General features: G+C 44.9%; 3 protein-coding genes across 3 annotated transcripts in view; 1 reads left to right on the forward strand and 2 right to left on the reverse strand.

Moving 5' to 3' along the window:
* Window positions 1-297: 297 nt before the first annotated feature.
* LOC126559754 (tRNA (cytosine(34)-C(5))-methyltransferase) lies at window positions 298-2,719 on the reverse strand. The gene is made up of 5 exons (XM_050215928.1): window positions 2,615-2,719; window positions 1,126-2,548; window positions 709-1,053; window positions 490-639; window positions 298-410 (listed from the first exon to the last, which is right to left on the reverse strand). The coding sequence occupies exons 1-5, from the start codon at window positions 2,684-2,686 to the stop codon at window positions 298-300; spliced, it is 2,103 nt and encodes a 700-aa protein (XP_050071885.1). The 5' UTR covers window positions 2,687-2,719.
* A 1,244-nt stretch (window positions 2,720-3,963) lies between these two features.
* LOC126559624 (voltage-dependent T-type calcium channel subunit alpha-1G) lies at window positions 3,964-24,820 on the reverse strand. The gene is made up of 26 exons (XM_050215794.1): window positions 24,432-24,820; window positions 24,197-24,308; window positions 23,895-24,126; window positions 23,630-23,807; window positions 22,907-22,966; window positions 19,165-19,286; window positions 18,931-19,085; window positions 18,766-18,858; window positions 18,431-18,672; window positions 17,695-18,088; window positions 17,415-17,594; window positions 16,572-17,302; window positions 16,294-16,497; window positions 10,656-10,821; window positions 9,258-9,413; window positions 8,989-9,174; window positions 8,783-8,929; window positions 8,232-8,703; window positions 7,580-8,153; window positions 7,305-7,497; window positions 7,006-7,155; window positions 6,768-6,929; window positions 6,484-6,702; window positions 6,216-6,408; window positions 5,672-6,135; window positions 3,964-5,587 (listed from the first exon to the last, which is right to left on the reverse strand). The coding sequence occupies exons 1-26, from the start codon at window positions 24,818-24,820 to the stop codon at window positions 3,971-3,973; spliced, it is 7,791 nt and encodes a 2,596-aa protein (XP_050071751.1). The 3' UTR covers window positions 3,964-3,970.
* LOC126557692 (cell cycle checkpoint control protein RAD9B) overlaps window positions 22,958-25,183 on the forward strand; it is a 211,936-nt gene continuing 209,710 nt past the window's right edge. Inside the window, exon 1 of the mRNA XM_050213550.1 lies at window positions 22,958-22,963. The gene's annotated coding sequence lies outside the window, so the exon portion shown is untranslated. The remainder of the gene's footprint in view (window positions 22,964-25,183) is intronic.

A 25,183-nucleotide genomic window follows, 5' to 3' on the forward strand; every position in this document is an offset into this window, starting at 1 on the left:
AAGGGTGTTGATTAAAAGACGATGCAGTTCCGTTATCAATCGGCAAGCGCGGTTGGCGGCATGTATGTGTTCCAACAACACTAACCCAAACTCTCACCCCTTAAGTAGATTAGAAATCTCGAACCTGCCTTGCACGGACAGAAGTTTGGCGGGTTTCTCATAACATTCCCAGCCCATCAGGTGTGGGAAGACCAAAAAAAAGTCAGAAAGCGGAGTATATGTATGGGGGATATTTATTATCAACAGTATTTAAAAGTTTTCTGTGCAATCGAAAAGAATACTCTTAGCTGGAAACGTCTAATCATCGTTCGATTCTTGCACTGTCGCGTCCTGTGTCTCAACGTCGTTTTCGTCCAATCCCTCCTCCTCTGCCACTTCTGCTGCACGTTTGTCCTGGAATTTATTTTTTTCTGTCCAAAACAAAGACAACATTGTACTCGCTAGATAGAAAACAGTGATACAGTAGCTAAAATGAGCAATTTTTCTTACCGAATTTTGAAAGGTCTCCTCCGAGCAAGCGCAGCATATGCATCGTATCGTACTGATCGACGTACGCCCTTAGGCTCATGGCACCCTTCCAGCCGACGGTGGCAAGTTTTACGTCATCCACCATACATTCCAGCACGCAGCTACCGGAAGCTGGAAAGGCATGATTAATTAACTTCTCTGGGCACAACAATTCTGGCCGCGGTTGGATACTAAACTTACCAACATTCTGCAGATTCTGTTGCGTTTCAGCGGTGAGTGAAGAAATTTCCGGCGGCTTTGTAGGATCGGTACAGGACAGCAGCTCTATTAGATCCTTCCTCTGTACCGTCACACGACGCTGGCTGCCTATGAACGGGTTAACGCTCGCCAACCCTTCACTTGCGAGACGGAAGTCACACTCAATGTTACGTGTGGCGCACCGGACGAAAGATTTTACACCCAGATTAATAATCTTGATGCGCCTCTCGTTCAGCTGGACAATATCACGTACAATGCTCGTGCAGAAGTACACGTTCTTCTTCTTTCCCACCTTACACCGGGTGAGCAGATTTCGTGGTTCAAAATCTAGTAAAGCAAAAACACAAAAAGTTTAGCTTTCCCGGATTAAACACGATTTTTCGAAATAATTCAATATACCTTCCCGTAGCTGGAAGAACTTATTAAGCGAATCAAACACCTCTTCCTTGTCTTCGAAAAACACGAACGGATCCTCTTTAAATCCACGCATATACTTCGCTTTCTTCGGCGGAGGTTCAACAATTGGCGTGCTTTCGGTTGCCTCCTGCCCATCGACCGCCACCGTTTCCCACGGCAGTGATTTTTTTTTCTCCAACAGTGCCACAAAGAATCCGCCCGTGTTTTGTTGGTGTGGCAGGATGCGCAAACACCGATCGAGATGATACCTTTCGACCGCTTCCTCCTTCGACGGTGGAAACATGCCGGGCCGGATAACGGTGCGCTGTGATTCGGGCACGTCGTCGAACGTCTTGTAGAATGTAAGATCTTTCGAGGCCGGTTCCCAGTAGGTCATGCCGGTAGAATACTTAAGCGTCGGTAGCATACCGCTACATTCAATAATCTCCAGCGCACCGTCCGATTCCTTCAGCAAATGATGCAGAACGGCTTCGTTTTCGATCGGATTTAAAGAGCAGGTTGAGTAGACGACCCTACCGCCTACTTCGAGCAATTCTGCGCCACGCTTCAGTATCCGGTACTGTAGTCCGTGCAGATTGGACGCTTGTGCCAGGTTCCACTTGTTCCAGATGTCGGCATTTTTGCGCAATGTTCCATCGCCCGAACACGGTACATCGCACAGCACCCGATCGAATTTGAGCGGACACACCATCCCGTCCTTTGTGTATTGCATCGCAGGGAACGTAGAGCTGTCGCCGTTCGTCACAAGAAAGCACGGTGAGTTAAGACGCTTTGCTTGGTGTACCAGCATGTAGCACCGGTTATTGTCCACATCGTTCGCCATCACAAACCCGGACGGTGTGGCGGAACCACCATCGTTCGCATGCAGTGATTCGATCAGTTGGGCCGTTTTTGACCCGGGTGCAGCACACATATCCAACACCTTATGGTGCGACTCGACACCCAGCACCAGCGGTGGTATCATAGACACTGCCTCCTGTCGGCTAATGTACCCGGAGCTGGTTTCCGAGATGAGAAAATTGTGCAGCTTAAACAGTGGCTCGGAACGACGGATGTCCTTGCGGGACAGCTCCAACTGCCAGGCCATTTCTCGCGGATACCATCCAAGACACTGGGGTGGTTCGACCTGCGCGTCCGCGTCTTCATTGCGCAGTTCCTTCACCGCACGCATGTACTCCTCAAAGAAGTCTTGCTTGATCAGCTTCAGCAGCAGCGTTGCTTGCGCCTTCGAACCGGTAATGCGGAATGTTACCGGAAGATTCCTTCGCATGTGTGCGATAAATTGGTCCCACTCGGCATCGTTACCACAGATCTGCTGATGCTTGTAGTACGTCTCAAATGATTCGTTCTCTAGCACAATGCTTTCGTACGGCTTGTCTCTCCGTGCCGGTGGTTCAGCAGCGCCCTAGTGGAAGATGTGTAATGTGTGAACGAAGCTTTTTTTGTCAACCCCTTTTTGTGTAATGTTTACCTTTTCCTTATTGTTGCGTTTTTTCTTAGCGAACGGGTTCTGTTTGTTCGTCATGTGTTTCGGTTTTCCCATTGTTTCCAACTTGATAGACACGTTGTTTGCTGCTGTAAACTGTAAACTTTGCCTCGAGTAAATATGCCGGTACAAGCATGAATGAAAAAGAGGAAGAAGAAACCGTGTGGAAGTCTGTCAAACTTCGAAAATGTCATCGGAGTGCTTCGCAGTGTGCGCTATAAACCTTGGTTTGCTATAATAATTTAATATTTGGTTTTGCTGATGAATTTCAAAATATTACATGCGATAAATAAATTAAGATGTATCATCCCAATGAACAAAATTGCCTTAACAACAACTATTATTTTTTTTTCAATACAAATTTGCCTTTGTGGTGCCTAAGTTTGCGGATTTATATAATTTTTTTCAATAAGGGATATAACAGTAGTCAGTGGATTAAAAAGAACAGGACAGTTACTACACATTTTCTCTATAAAAATACATTACCCGGAGTGTTTTTTGAACGTTTCTCGGTTTCGGATAACAACCACATGGCGTCGGGGTCAACCTTACGTATACTATTTCTTTATTACCGGGAACAATAGTAATAGATAAATCGAAGAGTGCTACTTTCCATAATAACGAGAGTACACGCTTGTTTGTTACGCTTGAGGATTTGCTAAGTTTTCCCTTTTTTTGTTTTGTTTTGCTAGACCTAAAACACCATCAATTCAATATGAATACAAAACTTCATAGTTCTGCGTCCCTCTAAATTCTCTTCTATAAAGGCGATACTCTAAGATTGTCCTTTTTGATCCATGTATTTTCTTTTGTCGTTCTTGTTCTTGTAGAAATTGTTGGATAATTGCCCTCACAGCTGACAGATTTGCACCGCTAGGCAGGATTTGTAGATCTGCTTGGCGACATCCTATAGTTTCAGCTCTACCCGAAAGATAACCAAGAGGACAATAGAAACCAGTGAACAGAGTGGAAGTTCCGCAACATCTCGGTTCAAATGCCGGGCTTAACCCGGGCGCACGTATTTATGTAATTGCATTTCCCTATCGCCGTGCTTCGATCGGCTCGAGAGTTGAAGTTGGCACTGTGTTTGCATAAAATCACTATCTAAAGACCATCTAATAATAATACTTTAATGTAATAATGAACAGTTTTACCGTTTTCAACAAACCTACGAATGTAATCAATCAATTGCTTGTGGTGCGTACACAAAAACGAGCCAAATAGATCTCTCGTTCTCTCTTTTTTCTGTCTCTCTCTCTCTCTTTCTCTCTCTCTCTCCCTCTCTTTTACACGCACCTCTCTTTCTCACTATCTCGCTGTCTCACATTTTTGCGCTGCGCTCTAAATTTTACGTCGCTCGGAAATGATTCGTATGATTTCGCACGATTCCGAATTCTTGACCGACTCCGCCCCGAACCCACCGCCCTCGCTCGGTATACTGAGCAGAGCGCCGGCCCCAAGACAATGGTTGCTGCCGGGACTGCCACTATCGGCGACGGTGGCCACCGGAAGCAGCAGGGAGCTCTCATCATTAGTCTCACCGTCCTCGTCCAGGGCAGTCTGTTTGAACAGCTGCTTGGTGCTGCCGGATCTGCTTTTGGGCTGCAGCTTAGGAACCGAGAGAAACGATTTGTTCGAAACAGTGCTACCGCTGGTCGTCGTATTGCTGCTGCCACTGTTCCCGGTAGTGGAGGACGTCGTGCTTGCGCCCAGTGTCGTCACCGGCAGGCAACCATCGGTGGCCAGCGGCGCTCCATCGTGCCCGTCCGAGGACGCTTTCGGGGTTCTGGTTGGATCGTAGTCTAAACTCAATTGACGTGATTCCAGCTTGCCACCGGCTTGATGCCGCGATCGACTTGACGAGGTGATTGTCGAGCATTGCGATTCCACCAGATCGCCCTCCATACCATCAGCGGGCCCTACCGGACCGGCCGATCCTCGGCGAGGATCGTCCGTCCTTGCGGGTTCTACTTTACCGGTGCCACCGCCCACCGGAGCACTCGGTATAGTAATGTTGAGACACCCATCGTCCTTGAAGCTCTTTCGCTTCCCTTCGCCCGAAGGCCGACCATCGCAAGACTTGCTGAAAAGGTTTGTCTTGTTGATCAAAATTTTCTTGTTAACATTTTTTGAGTTGTACTCCTTGGCCGAGTTCAACCCTTCTATCCCTTTGCCCTCTGGCCCCTCGCTCATCTTGTTCGTCTTCTTCTCGTCAACAACACCACCACCACCGCCGCTGCCGTCGTCCCGGCCCGGCTCCAAAATTTCTTCGCCCTCGGCGTTAATGTTATTTTCCGCCGTTTCGTCATAGGAATTGTTATTGGTGTATGAGTTGAAAACCGAGAGGCCTAGATTCTGGTTGAAATACTGTATGGTCTGACGACGTTGAATATTGCTCTTCTTCTCCAAGATCGGAGTACTGTACGTGAAATTCGAAGGCAAGGAAGAAACTTTGGTTAGTGGGCGTTTGTGAACTTGCTTGTTATCATCGTTCAGCTGCATGCAAAGCGCTTGTTCCTCCTCAAACTCTTGCTCTCTTTCGAATTCGCGTTCCAGCTCCGTGTCAATATCCAATTCATCTTCCATCTGCTTGTGGCTTTCTTCCAGATGCTTCATCAGCACGGCCACAACCACATTCACCAATACGAACTGTGCCATCAGCACGAAAATAACGAAGAAGATCGGCGCTATGATTGTGCTCACGCAGCAATTTTTCACGCAATCTGCCGCGTCGTCGCAATCGTCTCGCAGCGTGTCCTTCATGATGCCGTTCCAGTTGTCACCGGTGGCCACACGGAACAGCGTCAAGAAGGCCATACCGAAGTTGGCAAAGTGTGCATGCTCTCCCAAACCCTGGCACGGTACTTCCTCGGAGCATTCGAGCCGCCCGAACAGCTCCACACCGAGTGCGGCAAAGATAAAGAATAGCAGGAAAAACAGCAGGCCCAGGTTACCAACCTACGGGAGAAGAAAGGACAAAGCGGGACAACAGTACAGTCAATGGGGGTGTTGTCCATTTGCGACCCTGCGATTATAGCTTACCTGTGGTAACGCCTGCATTACGGTGTCCAGGAGAGCACGGATACCCTTGGCCATCTTCAGCAGCTTTAGTACGCGAGCGATCCGCAGGACGCGCATCACACGAATGATGGTCGGATTGATCGGTATAATGTTCGTCTCGAGCTCTTCCAACACAATACCCACGATCGACAGTATGACGATCGCGACGTCCAGCTGGTTCCAGCGATCTTTCATGTATATCTTAACACCTAACGCAAGCAACTTCATCGCCGCCTCGAGTATGAAGACGGCGGTAAAGAAGTAGTTAAAAATCTTGAGCGCATACTCCAGTGCCAGCGGCATCATGTAGTACTCCATCGCCATCGTTACCACGTTCAGCCCTATGACGGCAGCGATCGCCAAATCGAAGTACTTCGAGGTGACAACATTGTGCACGAAGAGTCGCATCGGTGAATAGTTTGTGTAGTATGGTGGCTCATGCATTCCTGTGGAAGGAAGTCGGTGAAGTTAATGATGGATACCTGGGTGCAATGTAGATCATGATAAATTATTGCATTGCGCATACTTTTTCGCTTTTTCTCCATCTGCAAAGCTCGTTTCGCTGCCCGGCGAATCTTTTCCTCCTTTTCCTGCTCCTCGCGACAGCGGTGAAAGTTCTCGACGACCACGCCGACGAACATGTTTAGGACAAAGAAGCCGACGAGCAATATGAAGGCAATAAAGTACAGCAAGCGCCACTCGTTGTAGTTCACGATAGGCTGCGTATAAAGAGCGTCAATCAGGGTAACAATGGTCTCGTGGTACTAAATTAAAAATGGCAGTTCGCATCATACCTGTTGGTCCACACCAACAGCATCGAGTCCGGTGTACATGATGTTAACCCAACCGTCTCGCGAAGACAACACGAACAGAGACATGAGCGCTTTACCGAGATCATCAAAGTTATACTTTCTGTTGATCCAGACGTTGCCTTCCTTCTCCAGACATTCCTGTTTGTTTCTGACATTCTTGATGTTTTCGCCCTCGCAGTAGTAGAACGTACCCTTGAAGAGCTGCGAAGAAGAAATGGTAAAGAAGCTGTACACTACGCCGCTGTAAGTAGAGTTCGATCACTAACCTGTACTCCCAATATACCAAAGATGATGAAAAATGTACAACAAATCAGCACAATGTTACCGATGGGGCGTAGCGAAGAGAGTAGTGTCTGAACGACCAGCTTAAGCCCCGGGGCACGATTGATTACCCGCAGAGGCCGCAGCGATCGCAGAAGTCTGAACACCTGAAGGAGGCAAATAAAAAATGAAGAAAGGTTTGCTGGTCATCAGCATCAGCCAAAAGCACCTTAAGCCACTTACCCTCAAGATTCCAAATATTCTCGGGCTCGATTCGCTTATCAGTGACATCAGCAGATCAACGATCGAGATAATCACCAACGAACCGTCCATGATGTTCCAGCCAGAAGTAAAGTAGGCATCCGGTCCGTAAAACAGTCCTGCTGAAACCACCTGCAGAGGGTGAAAAGAAAGCGTTCGATACGTTTATTGTGCGATCATCGATTCGGAGACACCCGAATGTATGCAATGTCAATGCATTTTACACACGACATATTTTATTGAACATACATATTGCATACTTTTAGACGCTCAATGCTCACCTTGATAAACATTTCCACTGCAAAAACGACAGTGAAAACATAATTGGCAGTGGAGAGAAAGTATCGCTCGGTACAGTTTGGTGGAATGTTGGGACGTTCCATGGCCAGTGTGATGCAGTTCAGTGCAATAAACAGCAGAATGACGTTATCGAACCATTTTTGGTTGACAAACCACGTACATATCTGTCGAAATCTGTAAAAAAACAACACGAAAATGGGCAATTTTGAGCTAGGTTGAAACTGGGATTGTAATTTAATTGGTGGTCTATGTTTACCTGTTGTGCTCGGGAAACAGGTACAGCGTGTACGTTTCATGGTCCTCCACGAAATGATACGGTGTTACCATGCGGAAGAACTGCTTCAATCGTCCCTTGCCCTTTTTCTTTGGCGTTCCATCGCTTCTGATCGTCTTCCCAGTCAGATCGGTGCTGTTACCCGCGATCTTGAACGCGTTCGACGATTTGTCCAGCTTGCTCTTGTCCAGCTCGTCCTGTAGCTGTTTAATTTCGAGATTTCTGATGCTGCTCATTGGCGATTGCTTGTGGTAGGCCTGTTCGAACGAGGACATGCGACGCCGATTGTTCGGTGTCCTGATGTCGCACAAGCGTAGCGAATTTTTGCGATCGAAATAGTACTTCGTGCTGCCATTATTGTAGTAGCAGCGAGGGTGTGACGTTAGGCTGAGATTGCTAGCAATACTACTGGCCCCACTGTCTACCTTGACTGAGGACGACCGCCGAACCGAGCTGCGCCTGCGGTTCGGTGTTTTGGAACCTTGGGTATCATTCTGGATGCGATTGCTTTTCTCCAGCAGTGGATCATGCGTTCGGCGATCATTTCCACTGAACCCTGAACGAGATACAAAATTTAAAAAAAAAAACCGCTAATATATCGTTACATCCAACAGAGAGCTTCCCCATCGTTTACCTTTGGGCTGCGATAAAATCTTTCCATTGTTCAGAACTCCCTCGTCTGTCGAGGCTTGCCGATGGAGACCCGCATTGGCTGTTTCCTCTTTTCCAACGGCTTTCGGAGCACTCACCGACTCGGTGAGTGGTTTCTCGGACTTTTTCTGCTGCTTTTCTACCACGGCCAATCGGCTATCGGACGAGGTGGTATGATTCTTGTCGTGCTTCTTGCGCATTTCATTCAGGACGGGAGTACCCTCGAAAAAGGTTCGATCGTCGAGTGTTTTCAGCGAGCCAAGTATGGAAGGTGGCTTCAGTAGGGAAGAGTTTTCCCGCTCGTACTTTTCAAAGTCCGCCTGATCCCAATCCTTGAAGCTCGTCCCTGACTCCATCGTACCGCTCGGTGAATCTTGGGGCGTTGCGGCTGTGGTGGTGATAATAGGCGGATCCTGCACCTGGATGTTGTACAGCTTTAAAGATTCGGTCTTTTTCTGAAGGAAGAAACAATACACAATTACTCTTGCATGATGGGAGAGATGCAAGGTATGCTTAAAAACAAGCACCACATACCCCTTTATTCTTTTTGCCTGCGCTAGGTTCCGACTTGGATACATCCTTCTCCCGCTTGTTCTTCTGGGCCACGTTTTTCGGATCTTCGTAGTTGGGTTGAAGTAATCGTTGCTTCTGAATGTTGCACTTTATATCCAGATTGCGTACCTGCATGACCAAGTAAGTCGTTCAACGATGGTAAAGCTATGAGCAATGCACAAACCTACCTTGCTGAGTTCCTCGACGCTGTACCACTTGCCACGGGACCCGCCATTGTAGCTGTCGGTGGTGGAAGATTCGGAAAAACTTCGCTGATCATCGTACACCTCCATGCTCTGCTCCTGTGCCAGGGCTTCCGCGTTCAGCTTAGCCTTTACGAGCTCTCGCTGCTCCCTTTCACGCCTCTCGTTACGCTACGGTTGATCATCAAGTAATGGAAAGGGGTTATGAAATGGGTTATTTTGTTGCTATATCCAGCAGAATGCATCACACGTACCTCCGAGCTGAAACCCTCCACAAGGATAGCGACCAACAGATTGAACAGGACATAATTGCCAAACGTCATCAGCGTGACAAAGTAGAGGGCGGCCCAATGGCTTGTCTTTTCCATACCATTGAACAACACCACATTCCAGTCCTCCTGCGTGAGTATCTAGATAGGGAAAGAGCCGGGAAAGACAGAGTGACGGTTGCCGTGGGGCTGGTATAAGACGGTTTCACGACTCACTGGCCAACGCAATACACGACACAATAACGGACAGTATCGGTAAGGGGGATAGAGAAGTTCACAGTAGCGGAAGATTACATCGACATTGTACGACACAACACACACGGCTACAGAGCATAATCGAAATGAGGAGATAAGGCAGGATAGGATTCAGGCTGATACTGATAATAGTACAATGTGCATTCCAATAAATGTATATTACCAACTGTACTGGGTTTACTACGAAATACTACTACCGCACTACTTTTGAACGAACGAACTTTACAAGAAAAAAAATTATAGAAACAATGGCAAGGAATTAACAATAAAGGAACATAATTCGTTCATATGCTGCTAGCTACAGTTGCATCCGACGGATATGGTACACATGGACGAGGAAGCGCACAACTATCGACTAACTACTTCAAATGGCACAAAAGGCGCGCAGTACAACGGGAACAACAACGAACAAATAATGAGAACAATGAAGGGTGGCGTACAATCGAACCAAAAACAACAGAGTATTTAACGATGTGGGGAAGAACGATGTGAGGATCGCCGAGGATCATGCTATCCTTCCGCCTTGCAGGAACTGTGCACGTGAATGGTGAATGACAGGGTTTGGACAGAAGAAGGTTCAAGATGCGATAACGTAGTAAATAGTGTAGGTTGGTTTGTTGTGACATTCATAAGCAAGAGTTGTTGCACATAGGAATGGAACCGAAACGAACCAAAAACTCCATTTTGGGATCTCCCAACCGTCATTCCTTGGAGTACTTTTGTTCGTTTCGCTCGGTTGTGAAGATCAATTAAGTGTGTGTGTGTGTGTGTGTGTGTGTGTGTGTGTGGTACAGTAAGTGTAGGATGAACACAGGTAGGGTATACAAACTTGTACAAGTAGATTCAAAAACGCTCGAATAGGGCATGAAGAGAGATAAATGAACAACATCAACAACATAGTATGGTATCGTACAGGGCACCTAAACCCGAACATGATGAATTTGGGAATCGTACACACATAAAACTCACAACAATATGCACACATTCACACACACACACACGCACGGTTACACATACACACAAACAGGAGAACGAACGGGGAGCGCTTAATAGTATTAGTAGTAGTAGTAGTAGTAGCGCTCAACGGAACACGAAACACGAACGTGCGTGGAACATGGCGTCACTTACTTGAAACACGGTTACAGTGGCCCAGAGGATATTGTTGAAATGTTTACGGTCGCATTCACATTGCGGATGCTTGGAGACAATTTCTGGACAAGTACATTCCCTTTCTCTCCCGCCTTCTTCGACAAACTTACAGAACTTACCTCCAAAAAGGTACATGCCAAGAATGCTATAAATTGTGGTATATATGTATATGTATATATATATATGTATAATTATGCTTTCAAAAACGATGCAAGAACCAATATAATAACTAAAGCATTCATTTATCACCGACTATGAGTATTGGTAACGAATTTCTGCGTTCTACTACTTTGCCTCCCGGGACTACACCACGCCACATCAGTACTGGAGTAGATAGTATACTCAAGCACCTCTAACTGTCAATTTGAATTTGAACGACAGAGCAAAACGTCTGTCAACAGCGTAGTATCCAGGGTTGGATTCGATCAACAATCCTAGTATTTATGGCAGTACTGACGGACGGTGGTGCCGCTCGGTTGGCAATGGTTTGTATTATGTTCTGTATTAATTTGATTATTTCTCTGTATTCGACTGTATATATCTCTGATACTGGTCTGACCTGACAATGTTTCTATATACGATTGCGGCATACAACTGCTAGGATACTGTTCCTCCGTTTTCATGCAAATATAATCCCCGTCTTGCCAATGATACTAACAGATGTATGCTACGCTGTGTACGGTATACAGATACGGTCAAGCAATGGAAGCGGCAGTATAAACTTCGCATTACTTCGCATCTGCATTCGCTACTAACTGATGTGTATAAGTGTGTGTGTGTGTCTGTGTTGGTGTGATAGTTTATTAACTCCTCTATCGCGGGGTTTGACTGAATTATGTTTGGTAGTATTTTGTCTTCTTGGCTACTTAGGCAAATGGAGTTTGTTTGGAGTGTCGGTTTTTACTGTTATGGGTATTTAAGTATTTTTCGTTTATCAGAACAAGGTTTGTAGTTATTTGTGGTTGATTTTTCTTTTGCTGGTGTATTAATTGGTGTATTAATTGGAAGGTCAACGTACGACGAGATGATTGTATAAATTTTTTGGCTTGGCTTGTTTTTTGGTGGTTTTTGTTGTTTTTTTTTTTTTTTTTTGGTAGTGTACACCCCTTGTTTTTGGCAGTGAGTGTGTTTTATCTCAATGATCTGAGCTACGGCTGGGATGTTCTCGCTATCGCTTGTCTTTTTTAAAATTATTGTTCGTTTTGTATTGTTGCAGGTGGATTATGGTGCCCTGTAGGGTTGGTTTCCCAAACAGGGAGTTTGTAGTTAGTTGTGGAAGCAAAGGTGATCAAACAGTTGATCAGCTAGCTATTGCCACTACAGCTACTACTCTAGCATATTAGGCTGCGTTTGCTGCTGTGTTGGGAGTAATGTTCCTTAACCGGTGTGGATGTCGATCTTTGAACGGTTTTATTGGAAACTCTGTTCTGTAGCCTGTGCCCTGGGTAGACTTCGACTGATACTGGGTGGTGGTGGTTTTTTTTTTTGAGTGTGCTCTTCTAACTGCGTGTGATCATCGAATTGTAATGAGTGGTAGCGGGTAGGATTAAAGTAAAGACAGCATGAAGAAGAAAACAGAGATGAAAAAAATGGCGGATTAAGAAGGCAAACACGACGCATGCACGAGCGAATAAATGCAGTAGAAACGGATCTGCTTTTCTTGCACACCGAGCAGAAGGATCGCATACTTGATGCTTGATGGTGTTTTGACTTGTGGAAGAGTGTTTTATTTTTACTTGCTTACTCGTGACTGTGTTTGTGTGTGTTTTTTTTTTTGTTATCACTGTAACGTACACCCTTCCTGTGCGTTGTTGGATTGGATTGGGCATGGTCATGTATTGCCGAGTATTGCTCCTAACCGTGTGTAGAGTGCGAGTGTTACGCTAGACGGTTTCGGGTCTTTTTTTAAGTTGCAATTTAGAGCAATGGTTTGTGTTATGCGTTACTTTATATGATACAAACAAACAAAACTCATGCGCAGGATTAACATGACACAGGACGACACTTTCGGTCCGACCAATATACACAGTGTGGAGAGCAAAAAAAAGATGGAAGGTTGTTTAATGATACTCAGTTCAACGCATGTACAGACAGACAGGATTAAGTAGCATTAGCATGTACACAGTGGGTGGGTGTCGTCGCGTTTGCTCGACCAGAGAATCCCAGACAACAAACATCAGTCCAGATCGGGGTTCAATCCAAAAGGGTGAAATACGTAACAAATGGAACAATTTCGAGCAAAATCCGAGCAATGCGTGCTGAATATTAGTAGTTTTGATTTAATTTTGTTTTGTTTGGCTTTGGAAAACGTTAACTTGCAGCTCAAAAAAAGGGCTCAGACTTACCTTCTTTTTTTCGGAACGTGAGGGATAATAGAGACTAGTTTTAAGTGTTTTGAGGGTTGTTTGTTGTTGTTGTTGTTGTTGGTTATTATCAATAGTAGTAGTTGTTTCGTTTAATTATCTACAGACAGTATTGAGCTGTATGTAATTTACGTGTGTGTGTTTAGTAGTTTTGGTTCGGTTTGTACACTGAGTGTATAATAATATACAAATTCCACAAAAAAGGTATAAGAAAAACGAAATATACAGAACACTCTGGCACCAATCTGCGCATATTAGAAGAATACGATGCAAAATACTCAGACGCAAGTGTGTGTGTGTTTATGTAGTTATACCGGTAACATTCGCATCCAAAATTTGTTATTGATCAGACGATTAGGAGCAGAAGGAATGGAGCAGAGGGGTTTAAAAAAAAAAAACAAACTCCAGGAGCGAAGACAGGCTTAGGGAAAGAAAATGAAACGAAAATGCAAACTAAACTAAACTAAATCGAAGATGAAACTAGGGTAGTTACTGAGAACGTATTAATCGAAGATGCCAACAGGGAAAACTGGGAAAGTCATATTGGAAGGATACGCTTGCTGTACACGTTACGTCTAAATTCTAAAGTTATGAACGGTTAGCAGCTTGGTCTGACGATGTTGCTTTGAAACTTGCAACGTTGCTTGTTTAGATACGGACATCATCCAACATTATGGATAGGTTGTGCCGTTTGAACTAATATACAGTCGACAAAAAAAGCAAAATGTCACCTAGCAACACCATTAGACCACATTGGCTAAGGAATGGCTGTAAGTGAGAGCTCTATTGGGTCGATTAAAAACGATCACAAAGGATCTACTCCGTATCCGAACACCGAACTAGGATGATTATACGGAAAGCAGGATTTCTTAGTGAATAATTAATAATACAATATCTCAACTAGGCAACAGCAGCGTGTACCGGTCGATCAGGATCATGTTGGCGGTTTGAGTGAGAAAGGAGTTAATGAAACTAGAAAAACAAAAAGGATACAGTACTACAAAGTATATAGGAATGAAAATTCAAAAATGTCAACACAAAATGCAGCAACACAAAAGCAAACGTGGAACATGGTGCACAGAAGATGTATCGGTATGTTTATGTTTTTGGGGAAAAATGTGCAATTTTTTCTTACAAAAGAAAAAGGAAAAACCCAACAACATAAGAAAAGAAACAAACAAAAAAACAATACTCATCGTTCCAAGGGAAAAGTAACACTCAAACAAACAAACAAACAAACAAACAAAATTGGAATAGAATGCATGTGTACAGTTTCGGAAGCGTTAAATTGGATATTAATTAGAAGTAAAACGTATCATTACAAGAGAGATAGAGAGAGAGAGAGAGAGAAAGAGAGAGGGTGGGAGCGGCCAGGTAAGAAAGAAAACATAACGGGAGACGGGCGAAAAACAGAATGTTAAAGTACGAGAGAAAGAGAAAGACAAAACAATTTGGTAAACGGGTGTTTGCGTATTTAAATACCTGAAAAACGGTCACCAGGGCCCACAGGAGGCTGTCAAAATTTTTTCTATCACACTCCACCTCTCCGGCGGTCTCGTTTTTTTCGCAGAACTTGCAGCCAAACAGATTCATTCCAAGTATACTTGGGAAAACACAGGTGATGATGAGGTTTGAGTTGATTATTTTGGTTTTGGTATCATAGGCAGTAGTTTGTATTTTTTTATTTTTTTGGTTTGTTTTGGCAGTTTTGGGGAAAAAGCATATTCGGTATGGTTTAAGTATATAATAAGTTTACGGCATATGATGAGAGAGAGAGAGAGAGAGAGAGCGAGGACAAGAAGGGGACAAGGGGGAAACGATCAGGATAATATAGTATTATATACAGTTTCGATCCATGTGGAATTTTTCAAATGTATAGTGAATTACTCCAAGCGTATTGTAGAATCTTTGCTATCATACAGTGAAATATTGCATTCAGTAAAGGGAAATTGTGACTCGATTGTGGAACTTTGCAAGAATCTTTTGCTAGAAACACATAAATTCGTTGGAAAAATGGTTGCTTCTTTAAACCAAAGCTGATAGCAAAAGCCTACAGTCGAGTTGCAAATTTCCCCTAACTGGATGCAAACTTCCACTAAATGGTTGCAAAGTTTCACAGCGTGCTTGCAGTATTCCACTATCGATTTGAAACATTCCGTTAAATGATTCTATAATTCCATTATTAGATCGAAACCCTGTAATAAGACAGATAGGCATGAGAATCTGAATAATGGCGTCAGTTTTGTCGGCAATCAAGGCTCTAGCCGTTACGGCCTCTTCTTCTGTTTGGTTTTGGTTTTATAGCTAAATCCCACTTTTTACAATACACCTGGGGAGTGGTGGTCAATAAGGTTGAGAGCAAACCACTGTACAGCTTGTTGCTTAATTTTTGCACTAGGTGAGAAAGGCGACGCGAAACGCGCTATGTATATGCATATGATAATAGGCAGCAAGTGCTCAAGTCTTGTGGCTGTAGTATGCGATACGATACACTTAAGTATACAGAGAAAGAGAGAGAGAGCGATAAAGTGAAAGAGAGAGAGAGAGAGAAAGATAGAGAGCAAGGGATGGTATTTGCTCGTTGATCAACGATTTTGATGTACTGTACAGTCGGAAAGAAGGAAGATTGATGATGACATGAGAAGAAAACAAACGGGTGAGAAAACGATCTGCTAGTTATTAACAGCTTTTTGTTTCCAATGAAGGCCATTACTGTTGGGCGAAAAGTATGCAATCGGACCCGAAAAGTGTCTTAGCATGGATGGCATTTTACACTGCTGCAAGCTCAAGACATCTTGATCATCAGTCGTAGTGATAAGGCGAACTAGCGAACGGAAGACTTGATCGGTTTTTTGGAGGGGTTTAGGACTGTGGAGGACACACAGCTCCAGAATATAGCTCTACTCCTATATCTTGCTCCTGTGTTCGAACCTGATACCTCAACGGGACTGGGCAGATCAACACACCGGCCGGGACTAGTCGGCGACACGTATGACATCCTTCCTTGATTAATAACCAATATAATACAGATATAGGTATATCGTTCTGTTTAAGGCCTAGCGTTTGTTTAGATCTCGTTTTGCTTTTTTTTGTTTTTTGCTTATTTCATGTACGATTATTGTTTAAGGGCTTGCTTAGTTTTGTTTGATTTTTGTTTGGTTGCTGTCGGGAATTTCTACGGTCCCAACCGAGGGACGGATCGACTACTACAGCGCTACGGGGTGCTGGAGGAGAGAATGGAAAGCGTCACCTACCTGAATATGAATATGAAGAGTATCAGCAGGCTAAAAAAGATTGCCACATTGTCCATGGTGCGCAGCATGACAAATAGCTGCCGGCGTAGGTTCGGCATGAAGCGCACAAGCTTCAGTATTCGCAGCAGTCGGAAGGTGCGCAATACGCTTAATCCCGAGCTACCCTGTCCTTCGCCAAGGTAGGCTTGGGCTAGCTCCACCACACTAAGTAAACGGAACAGAACAAACGCGATGTAATCCTGCACGGAACGTGAGCCGGCGATCGCAACTGCAAATACCTGAGTATGACAATCACACCATCGAACACGTTGAACCCGTTAGCGACATACCGGAACGGTCCTTCGGCGATCACCTTAAGTATCATTTCCACCGCAAAGATGGCGGAAAACACGATATTGCTCGTCTCGACGATCGCCGTCAGCTCGGCCGGTTGATCGTGATACTCGATGCCCATCGAGAGCGTGTTGATGAGGATCGCAAGCAGTATGCCCTGCTGGAAGTATTTGTGATCTACCAGCTTTTTCACGCCGATTCGCGTCACGTGACAGGACCGACGGAAGCAACGCCACGCGGAAATCAGCACCCGCACACACTTGGAGCGCTGTGGTGGTTTTTCTTCCGCCAGTCCTTGGTTCTGATAGTACTCGTAACAGCAGGCAAACTCCTCCATGTTGATATTGTTAATGCCCGTCGTTACCGGGTCGAAGCTTGCCCGGGAAGGTTCGTTGCTGGATTTACTGCTCAGACGCTCGATCTCAGGCAGCGGCAAAGTCGCGTTCGTTTGTCCACCGGGCTGGTTGGCCGTAAGGAAACGGGTCGGTTCAGTGCTTTTGGCACGCTTTAGCGACGTGTAGAACGATTCGAGCGTAGTTTGACCTGTGGGCAGAGCGGCCGAGAAGGCTACCGAGAATGCCAACAGCTCCTGACAGGTCATCGCGTCTGTTAGACAGAGGTCGGAGTACTCGTTAAATACGGTGCTCACTGTTTGCAGCGAATGTGGCAAGTTGACCTGTGGAAGAAACATACAGACACACACGCACACAAAAATGCGAATCGTAGGCTTTAGTATAATGGAAGATCTGGTTTGGTTGCTGAGCCCAAGTGCATCAGTACATCACTACCTGCCAGATGCTTCCATCACCCGCCTGGGTCATTTTCTCCAAACAGTACACATTCTTATCTTGCGGTGGTTCTGTAATGGTTGGAGGCGTATGAAGCACTACATATTCGTTAAACATAACGGACGATCTTCGTCTACCTGCTGACGGAGGGCTTAGCAAGCTTGGCATACAGTGGTGATCCTGCAGTGATTCAGAACAAATCAGAACGTGATAGTACGTTTAGTAAATGCGGCATAGCCCCCCCCCCCCCCCCCCACACACACAAACACACGCTGCTTACTTGTCCGTTCGATTGATCCTCATTGTTGATCTTTAGCAGTAACACTTTCTGCCGGTCTTCGTTCAGATAGTTGGTCGAATTGTTCAGCGCATTGTTCTTGATGTTCTCCAGCGATACAATCTCCGAAACCTCGGGTGATGAAACCTGATTGTCCACCGGTACATTGGCCGTGTCTGGGTGGTTAAGCGCGACAACGCCCGTCCGATTGATGGACAGATTGGACTGCAGATCGTGTTTGTTCTTTTGCTGCTGCAGATTGGTGATCGAAGCGTGCTGCAGGAGAGCGCCCATACGCGGACACTTTGGGTGATGGGCTTTGATTTTATTCGGTGACAGTGTGATCGTTTCCGGCGTGCATGGTATGAGTCCTTCCTTGCGCTTTTGCATGTGGTATCTGTGGTGGTACACGAGAAACACGAAAGGGAAAAAGGATCTTATGTGCAGTAATGATTGACAGTTGGCGGGTGGCAGTTGTGCAACGAGCTGTGCACCGAAGAAAGGGATGCCTAGAACGGGTGCCCGTAGTTTGGCATGCGACAGGGCTTTGGTGGGCGAGACAGTTTTCTACTTGGGTGGATAGAAATGAAGCAGGTAAGCTTGACAGGTTAAGTTTGCTGCCTGATCAAGAGTACGGGTGTAGCAGAAACAGAACCATAGAGGGACCCATCCGTCACCGTTGGGACGTAATCCTACTCGCTAGGGTGCGCTAGTTAGTCATAAAACAGCTCATTCATACTTATACAATCGTAACTTCTTAATGATGCGGCGCTTGAGACGGCGGTAAAGATGTCCGATGTACTTGACGATCTCGGCGTAGCAGGTCGTCGGTTCGGAGTTGTTTGTGCTCGATGCCAGAGTTGACGAGGATGTGAACCGGGCCCGCTCTTGTCGCATCCGTTCCATCTCGCGCTTCTTCGTCTCGGAAAACTGTGTGGCAATGACGACTAGGCAGAGGTTGATCATGAAGAAAGAGCCAATCTGTTGGGGAAGGGTTCGAATGTATAGTAGAATTAGGTAGAATAGAATTAGGTAGAATTCAAAGTTACTTGCTCGGAGGAATAGAAAACTTACCACTATCAGCAGCACGAAGTAGATCCAATCCCAGAAGCTGTGTGCATCCTGCACGTAGTACATTATATCGGTCCAGCCCTCGAGCGATATGACCTGGAAAATTCAGATGTTCCGTATCATTTAGATCTATCTCTATTTTAAGTGCAAAGATAAACGAACTCTTACAAGAAATATTGCAACCCATGCGAGTCCTATGTTGTCGAATGATATCGTCCCCTGAAACGGATTGTTGCCAAGCTGCGTACAGTTCGTATAGTACTGGTTCCAATTCACGCAAGCCGTTTCAGTGGGCATATTCTCCGAATAGGGCAATGCCGTATCTGTGAGCATAAGTAGGGCGATGAAGAAAATTCAGACTCAGTACTAGTACAAGATCGGCAATCACATTTCTACCATTACCATTGCACACGAGCGGTCCATTTCGATAGGGTGGTAAATTCTGGCAGAGGTGCATACCGGAGTCTTCGGGTTTGGAGCAGATATAGTCCTGCTCCTTGGAGAACTCGTAGTAAAAGGAAACACTAAAAGTTCGCAGTGTTTTTTTAGGGCACATCGGTAGCGCAGCGGCAACAATGACGAGGCACACGCACACATACGTACAATAAACACAAACACACACGCACGCAGACGCAAGGGAAAAGAAAGAAGAGTATTAATCGCCAAGAATAATGATCGGTGAAATGTCAGAATGTCCAAAAAGGAAAAAGATAAAAAAAGAAACATTTACATATATGGATATGATTAGATTCTATCTAATGGTGGTGTCTATCTATATCTAGTTTGCCAGCTGAGTCCTCCACTCGTACACGCACACACAGACACACGTACACACATAGACACAATGGAAAGTAAAATGAAACACACATGTACAGCTACTACACATCGGGTGTCGGAGTCGGAGTAGTATATGGGATTAACGGTGGACACAAGCCAATCGTGACTATATCTTCTTCAGGGGGAGGAATTTTACGTATCCTTTGCAATGGTTTCTCAAGGATCGGTTGGGAACTACTCTAATAGAAACTACACACGGACACACAAAAACACTAAAAGACAGTGAAGCACACACATCAAGTATGGAGAAGTCATTATAGGGCGTCCACCTAGTAGCAGCGCTTTCGTAGCCAGTTCCATATTTCAGTGGACTACTACCGGTGCTGGAACTCTATAAGTAATAACACACACACTGAAACACGCGCACTACTCTAAGTACATCGAAACGTAAACTAAACACAGTTTGGCGAAAATCAGTTGGAAAGTTTAAACAGTTTGGTGGTAAAAATTGTCACAGACAGACAGACTTCAATGTTTGGTATCAATTTACAACTTGACACAGACACAAGACCGGTAAAGTGTGGCAAAGTTTGTAGATCGCTCTGATTGTTTCTTGTTTTTTTTTTTAATGTACAAAAATCATGACACGTTTATAGCGCACAGCAACAAAGCCTGAGTTTGGCAAGCGAAGCAGTGGAATTGCGCCCACGTCCATTAGCGAACGTAAGCGTTTCCCTGCCCGTGACGATGCAACTCGTATGCGAAGGAATACATAAGAACAGAGAGGGTGAGAGAGAGAACGAGAGCGAAAGAGAGAGAGAGAGAGAGAGAGGTGCTTGGAGTATGCAAACCGGACTCCGGATCGATCAGTCGATTTGTTGCGATATGCGATTGAACCGAAAATACCTATTTTTACAGTTTGGATGCAATATAAGCAATGCGGTAACTGGTAACAACTATGCGGAAAAGAAGGAGTTAAGGGGTGTATTTATATGCATAGATACAATGCTGGTTTTTTGGTGAACATGTTGTTGTTGTTTTTTTTTTTTTGCTAGTTGACATGTGTTTCTGAGTGAGCCTTGCTGAGATGGAGGTACGTAAGAGGAGCGAGAGTAGTATCTTGTTCTGGTGATCATATAATGTATTTTTTCTGACTTCTGGTTGTTGTACTATCAGGCTTTGTTGATCAAATTTGAGACGGCACAATTGAGAAAGTTGGGCTAGAAGAGTTTCAAAAAAGGGGCAACAATCGTTCGCCCATCAGGAGCAGAACGAGGTTAAAAGGTAAGGGAACGGAAGAGACAGAATTGCGAGAGCATATCTTCTGTGACGCTTTTTTTTTCAAACGGTTCGATAGAGAAAAAAAAGGGTGGAAATGACAAAAAAAAAGGTATACTAGCTACCCGGCTAGTGAGAAGAAGATGGTCTCTATCGAGAGATAGTGTGCTACAGAAGGATGCACCAGTTTTGAAGTAGAGTAAAAGGTTTCGATAATCATTTTTGCGTGTAATGGAAAAGACGAAAAAAAAACCCAACAAAACCGAAAGGAAAGTTGCTTTCTGAACTGATAATGAAACATTAATAAAACGAAAAGTACACAGTAACACAGCTCTACTAGCTAGAACCGCCTGCAGACATCGATCGCAGCTAGCAACGGTAGCAAGCGGTTTGTTGGCACCGCTTCGCCATCTTGTTTTTCCCTCACGGTAAAGTAAGTTGGAACGGTGGGGTAGTGGCGGTGTTTATTATTTTTTTCGCTAACAAAAGAAAGTAAACAAACAGTCTGTCCAGTGAGGAGCGTGTACTGAAAAACTTCAGCAAAAGGACGTGTTGTTGATGAGGGCTGGTTAGCGGTTAAATTGATATTTGACATAAGACAACTAAACGGTCTTCAATAGTGAATACAGTAGGGCTTGTTTTCATCAAGGTAAGTAGACAAACAAATGTAAGAAACATGGTGATTTCACAAGAGTTCTCCCGATTGATCGCAGTGCCATCTAGTGGATTTTTTTCTCACAGCCCATTAAATGAATACTGTCGCATCTAATCGACGTAAAAATTAAAGCGTAGTTTTACACTTTTCTCGATCGTTAACCATGCAGCCAGGGATTGTGGTGTTTGATTCCAAATAGACTAGAAAAATGCCCCAAAAGTTAAATATAGCATACATTTGGGCGTAAGCAATCGTTGAGCTTTATTATTAAATTGAAGTATATAATTTTTCTATTCAAAACTTTGGGCTTGAACTCAATGGAAAATGTACATCAATTTGATGGCAGACTTTAGAAAGAACACAGCATTGGACGATTGTTTTAAAGTGAAATGTTTTGTACACGCCTCTCGTCAAACAGACTGTAGTAGCACAGTAAAACGACCATAAACAACAAAAAAACGTAAAACATAAAACCAAAACACAAAATGTAGCACAACAGTGTTGGACAGTGAAAGATATGTATCTAGGAGAGAGAGAGAGAGAGAGAGAAACAATAACAAAAAAAAACTCCAAAACCGAAACAAAGGAAGAGATGATGAGATTCACAAAATGAGATAATTGAAGAGGCATCTGAATCGGTCAAAAAGTGGGAATTTCTTACGAATTCAAGCGTACGCGAACTCTGTACTCATCTGGAAGGGGCCTGTAATGAAGTGTGTTAGTTTTGGATTACATTACTGCACATGGTAGTTACGCAAATGGGTTTGTGGGTGGTATTGGTGGTGGTGGTAGTGGGGTGAGGGTGTAACGGGTGGATAGTGGGAATAGTTTAGCGTCCTGTTTCGGCATAGCCGGTCTGTTGGGTGGTCTGAGTGGAGATTTGTTTTTTTTTTTTTTGGAGGGAGTAAATGTGGGTTTTAGCTGTGTCGTTGGTTATCAGTTTCAGACAATGAAACAAACTAAACAGTATAACACTTTTGGCACAGAAATGAACATAAAAATAGGTATTTTCGCATTACGATTAAAACGTAAAGAACGAACCGAGAAGGGAGGAAAGGTCATGAAGGGAACGCGAGAGAAACAGAGACAGAGAAAGAGAGACACAGCCGTGAACAACAGAAACGTAAGCAAAGTAAGTGAGCAAGAGCAGCATTAGTTGGCCAAGGGGAGCATGTATGTATGTGTGTTGTGGGGGGTGGGTTGCTGGATGGGTTTTTATGTTGACGTTTGTAGTACAGCGCGTGACGAAATGGACATTTCTTAAGTCCAGCCTCCATATTGCAAGCAGTTGTTGAGTTATTGAGGAACGATGGCATAGTGCACAGACACACAAGGTTAGTATTTTACCCGCCAGTGGACTAATAACGCTATGGGCGGGAAACAGGAATGCCATTCAAAAACGTAAAACGAGAAACGTAATGGAGACGGAATTACTCTGTTTTGATTTTTTTCTGGTTAACAATTCGGTAGTAAATGTTACGCGGAGACGACGTGCTAAAACAGAAAAAGAAAATGTACAAAAGTATATATACAACAAAAAAAAAAAAAAACGAAAAAAAAATAACACACGATCAGATGGGCTTGTAAGGGTACGGTGAACGGTATGGGAGTGAATTTAATTATTCACGTCCTGTTCGTTCGCTATATGGAGGGCTTTTTTACTTCTTCTCATTGTACCACCCTGTCTAACGCTTCTGGAGGCTTAAGCTTAAGGCGCGAAAACTGTGTGTCGAGGTTTTGGAGGATGAAGAATATACACTATACAATTCGAGACAGAGAGAGAGAGAGAGACGAACGAAAACGAACGAAGGAAATTGGAAGTAAATTACAGAGAAACTGTACAAAATTGGTAGGACACGGGGACACGGTTTTCCGTTGTTCTTGGAGAACAGGTCAGTGGGGAAGGGGAAGGAACATGGAGCATGGGACATATGGGAGGCTAAGTATCACGAGTTCTTCGAGATAAAGAGTGATAAAATAACGCTAGAGGGTATTGTTTTTTTTCTGCTTTGGTTGATAAGAAAAAAGTTCGCTAACTACAGAGATTCGCTATCGAAAAAAAAAAAGTGGTAGAAAGTGGAGCAAAAAGTAAACCAAGTCAAACAGGGAGAAAAAGACGGGAAACGCTAGTCTCCCTTGCGATTGATCGTTACTTACAGGTAGGACGGTGGTGACACATTGTCCGGCAGCTTAATGACGCACCGTTGCCGTAGTATGCCCTCCCACAGCTGTACCCCAACAATGCCGAAGATGAAAAACACGAAGAAACAGAGCAGCAAAACGTTGCCGAGCATGGGCAGCGTGTCCAGCAGAAGCATCACCAAAATTCGCATGCCTGAGGAGGGTTAACGTGGGAGGACGTTGTCAGAAGGTTGTCAGTGCTACTTGGAGCATTTTGTGGAGCACCACGCAGACAACTTACTCGGAATACGATTGATTGCACGCAGCGGTCGCAGTACGCGTATGGTACGGATGGCGGTTAGGTTGAGGTTTTCCACCTGCAGACAGTACTCGAGCGCACCGGCAAGCACGATGAAAAAGTCGAGCCGATTCCACGAATCGGCCAGATACGTACCCTTGCCCCAGGCGCCCATTGCCACTATCTTGATTGTCATCTCGAGCGAGAAGAAGGCAAAGATGATGTCATCAAATATCTGGAAGCAAAAGCCGGCGTAAGTTTTTCGGGAGGGTTCGACAGATGGACATCATCTCCTACACAAGTACCTGCAGTATCTTGCAGCGGTTTGTAACGCAAGCGTCATCCACACACGGCTGATACATGCCCAGTGTGACGCAGTTAAGCAGAATGACTATCATCGAGATACGCTCGAACCACGTGCTTCCGACAGAGAGAGAGAGAGAAAGATGGGTTCAAGTTAAGGAAAACCCTGAGGGGGTCATTTAATAGTCAGGCTAATAAAAAATAACGGAGACTGCGTCTGGTTTTTGAAAAGGATATGGATTAGTGATGAGCTGCAGGCACCAGATGCGTGGCTTCGAATCCTGAGCAAGGTACTTGAGCGAGAACTCGGTGAAGCCGGGATATGGGAGGTTTGGCTCGTCGTACGACGAGGACGACGTGTCACCATCGCTGCAGCTGCTCCCGGACGTGTCGGTACCATCGCTGGATGAGGACACACGTCCTGCTGCTGCTCCCGTGCCACTCTTCGCCACCGAAGATCGCTTCTGCTGCTGCTGCTGCTGAACACTGTTCCGATGCTGTACGGTGGTCGGTGGACCGTTGCGCTCATTTTTCAGATTCAGCGAATCTATCACACCGCCATAATTGATCTTATCGGCGTACACGGTTTGCTGCGATGCGGCAGTATCCTTCGTGGCGTTTCTCATGGCGCACAGAAGCGTCACAGACGGTCACAGCCACTGCCCCACTGCCTGAGTCGGCGTGCCCACTAAGGCTGATGCGATTCCACCATGTACAGGGCGAAGAAACCGTGGTCGAACCACGTATCAACTACACCAGTGATCGGAGATGGTGATTACTATTTATTTTCACCACACACTCACACACACACACACACGCACAAACCACTATTCTTCACCAACACTATTCAACGCACTAAAAGGCGCCACTACCAACACACACGCACATACGGAGGAGATTAAATTAAACAGCAACCGATTTCTTTTCCCTTTTTTCTTCGCCTTTTCGCTTCTATATCACTATTGCCACGGACTCGATATCATCTCAAT

This window comes from Anopheles maculipalpis, chromosome 2RL (assembly GCF_943734695.1).
Source record: "Anopheles maculipalpis chromosome 2RL, idAnoMacuDA_375_x, whole genome shotgun sequence".
NCBI classification, from domain to species: domain Eukaryota; kingdom Metazoa; phylum Arthropoda; class Insecta; order Diptera; family Culicidae; genus Anopheles; species Anopheles maculipalpis.

Excerpts from the sequence above, each read along its gene's own strand:
- LOC126559754 (XM_050215928.1), bottom strand. The coding sequence starts at position 2,686 with ATGGGAAAACCGAAACACATGACGAACAAACAGAACCCGTTCGCTAAG. Across the intron at positions 640-708 it reads ACAGAATCTGCAGAATGTTG|CTTCCGGTAGCTGCGTGCTG; the intron begins GTAAGTTTAGTA and ends ATGCCTTTCCAG. Across the intron at positions 411-489 it reads AGGAGACCTTTCAAAATTCG|AAAAAAATAAATTCCAGGAC; the intron begins GTAAGAAAAATT and ends TGTTTTGGACAG.
- LOC126559624 (XM_050215794.1), bottom strand. The coding sequence starts at position 24,820 with ATGAGAAACGCCACGAAGGATACTGCCGCATCGCAGCAAACCGTGTAC. Across the intron at positions 18,089-18,430 it reads AAGAAGTTACGATTGTATAA|ATACCACATGCAAAAGCGCA; the intron begins GTATGAATGAGC and ends GTACCACCACAG. Across the intron at positions 6,703-6,767 it reads TTGGTATATTGGGAGTACAG|CTCTTCAAGGGTACGTTCTA; the intron begins GTTAGTGATCGA and ends TCTTCTTCGCAG.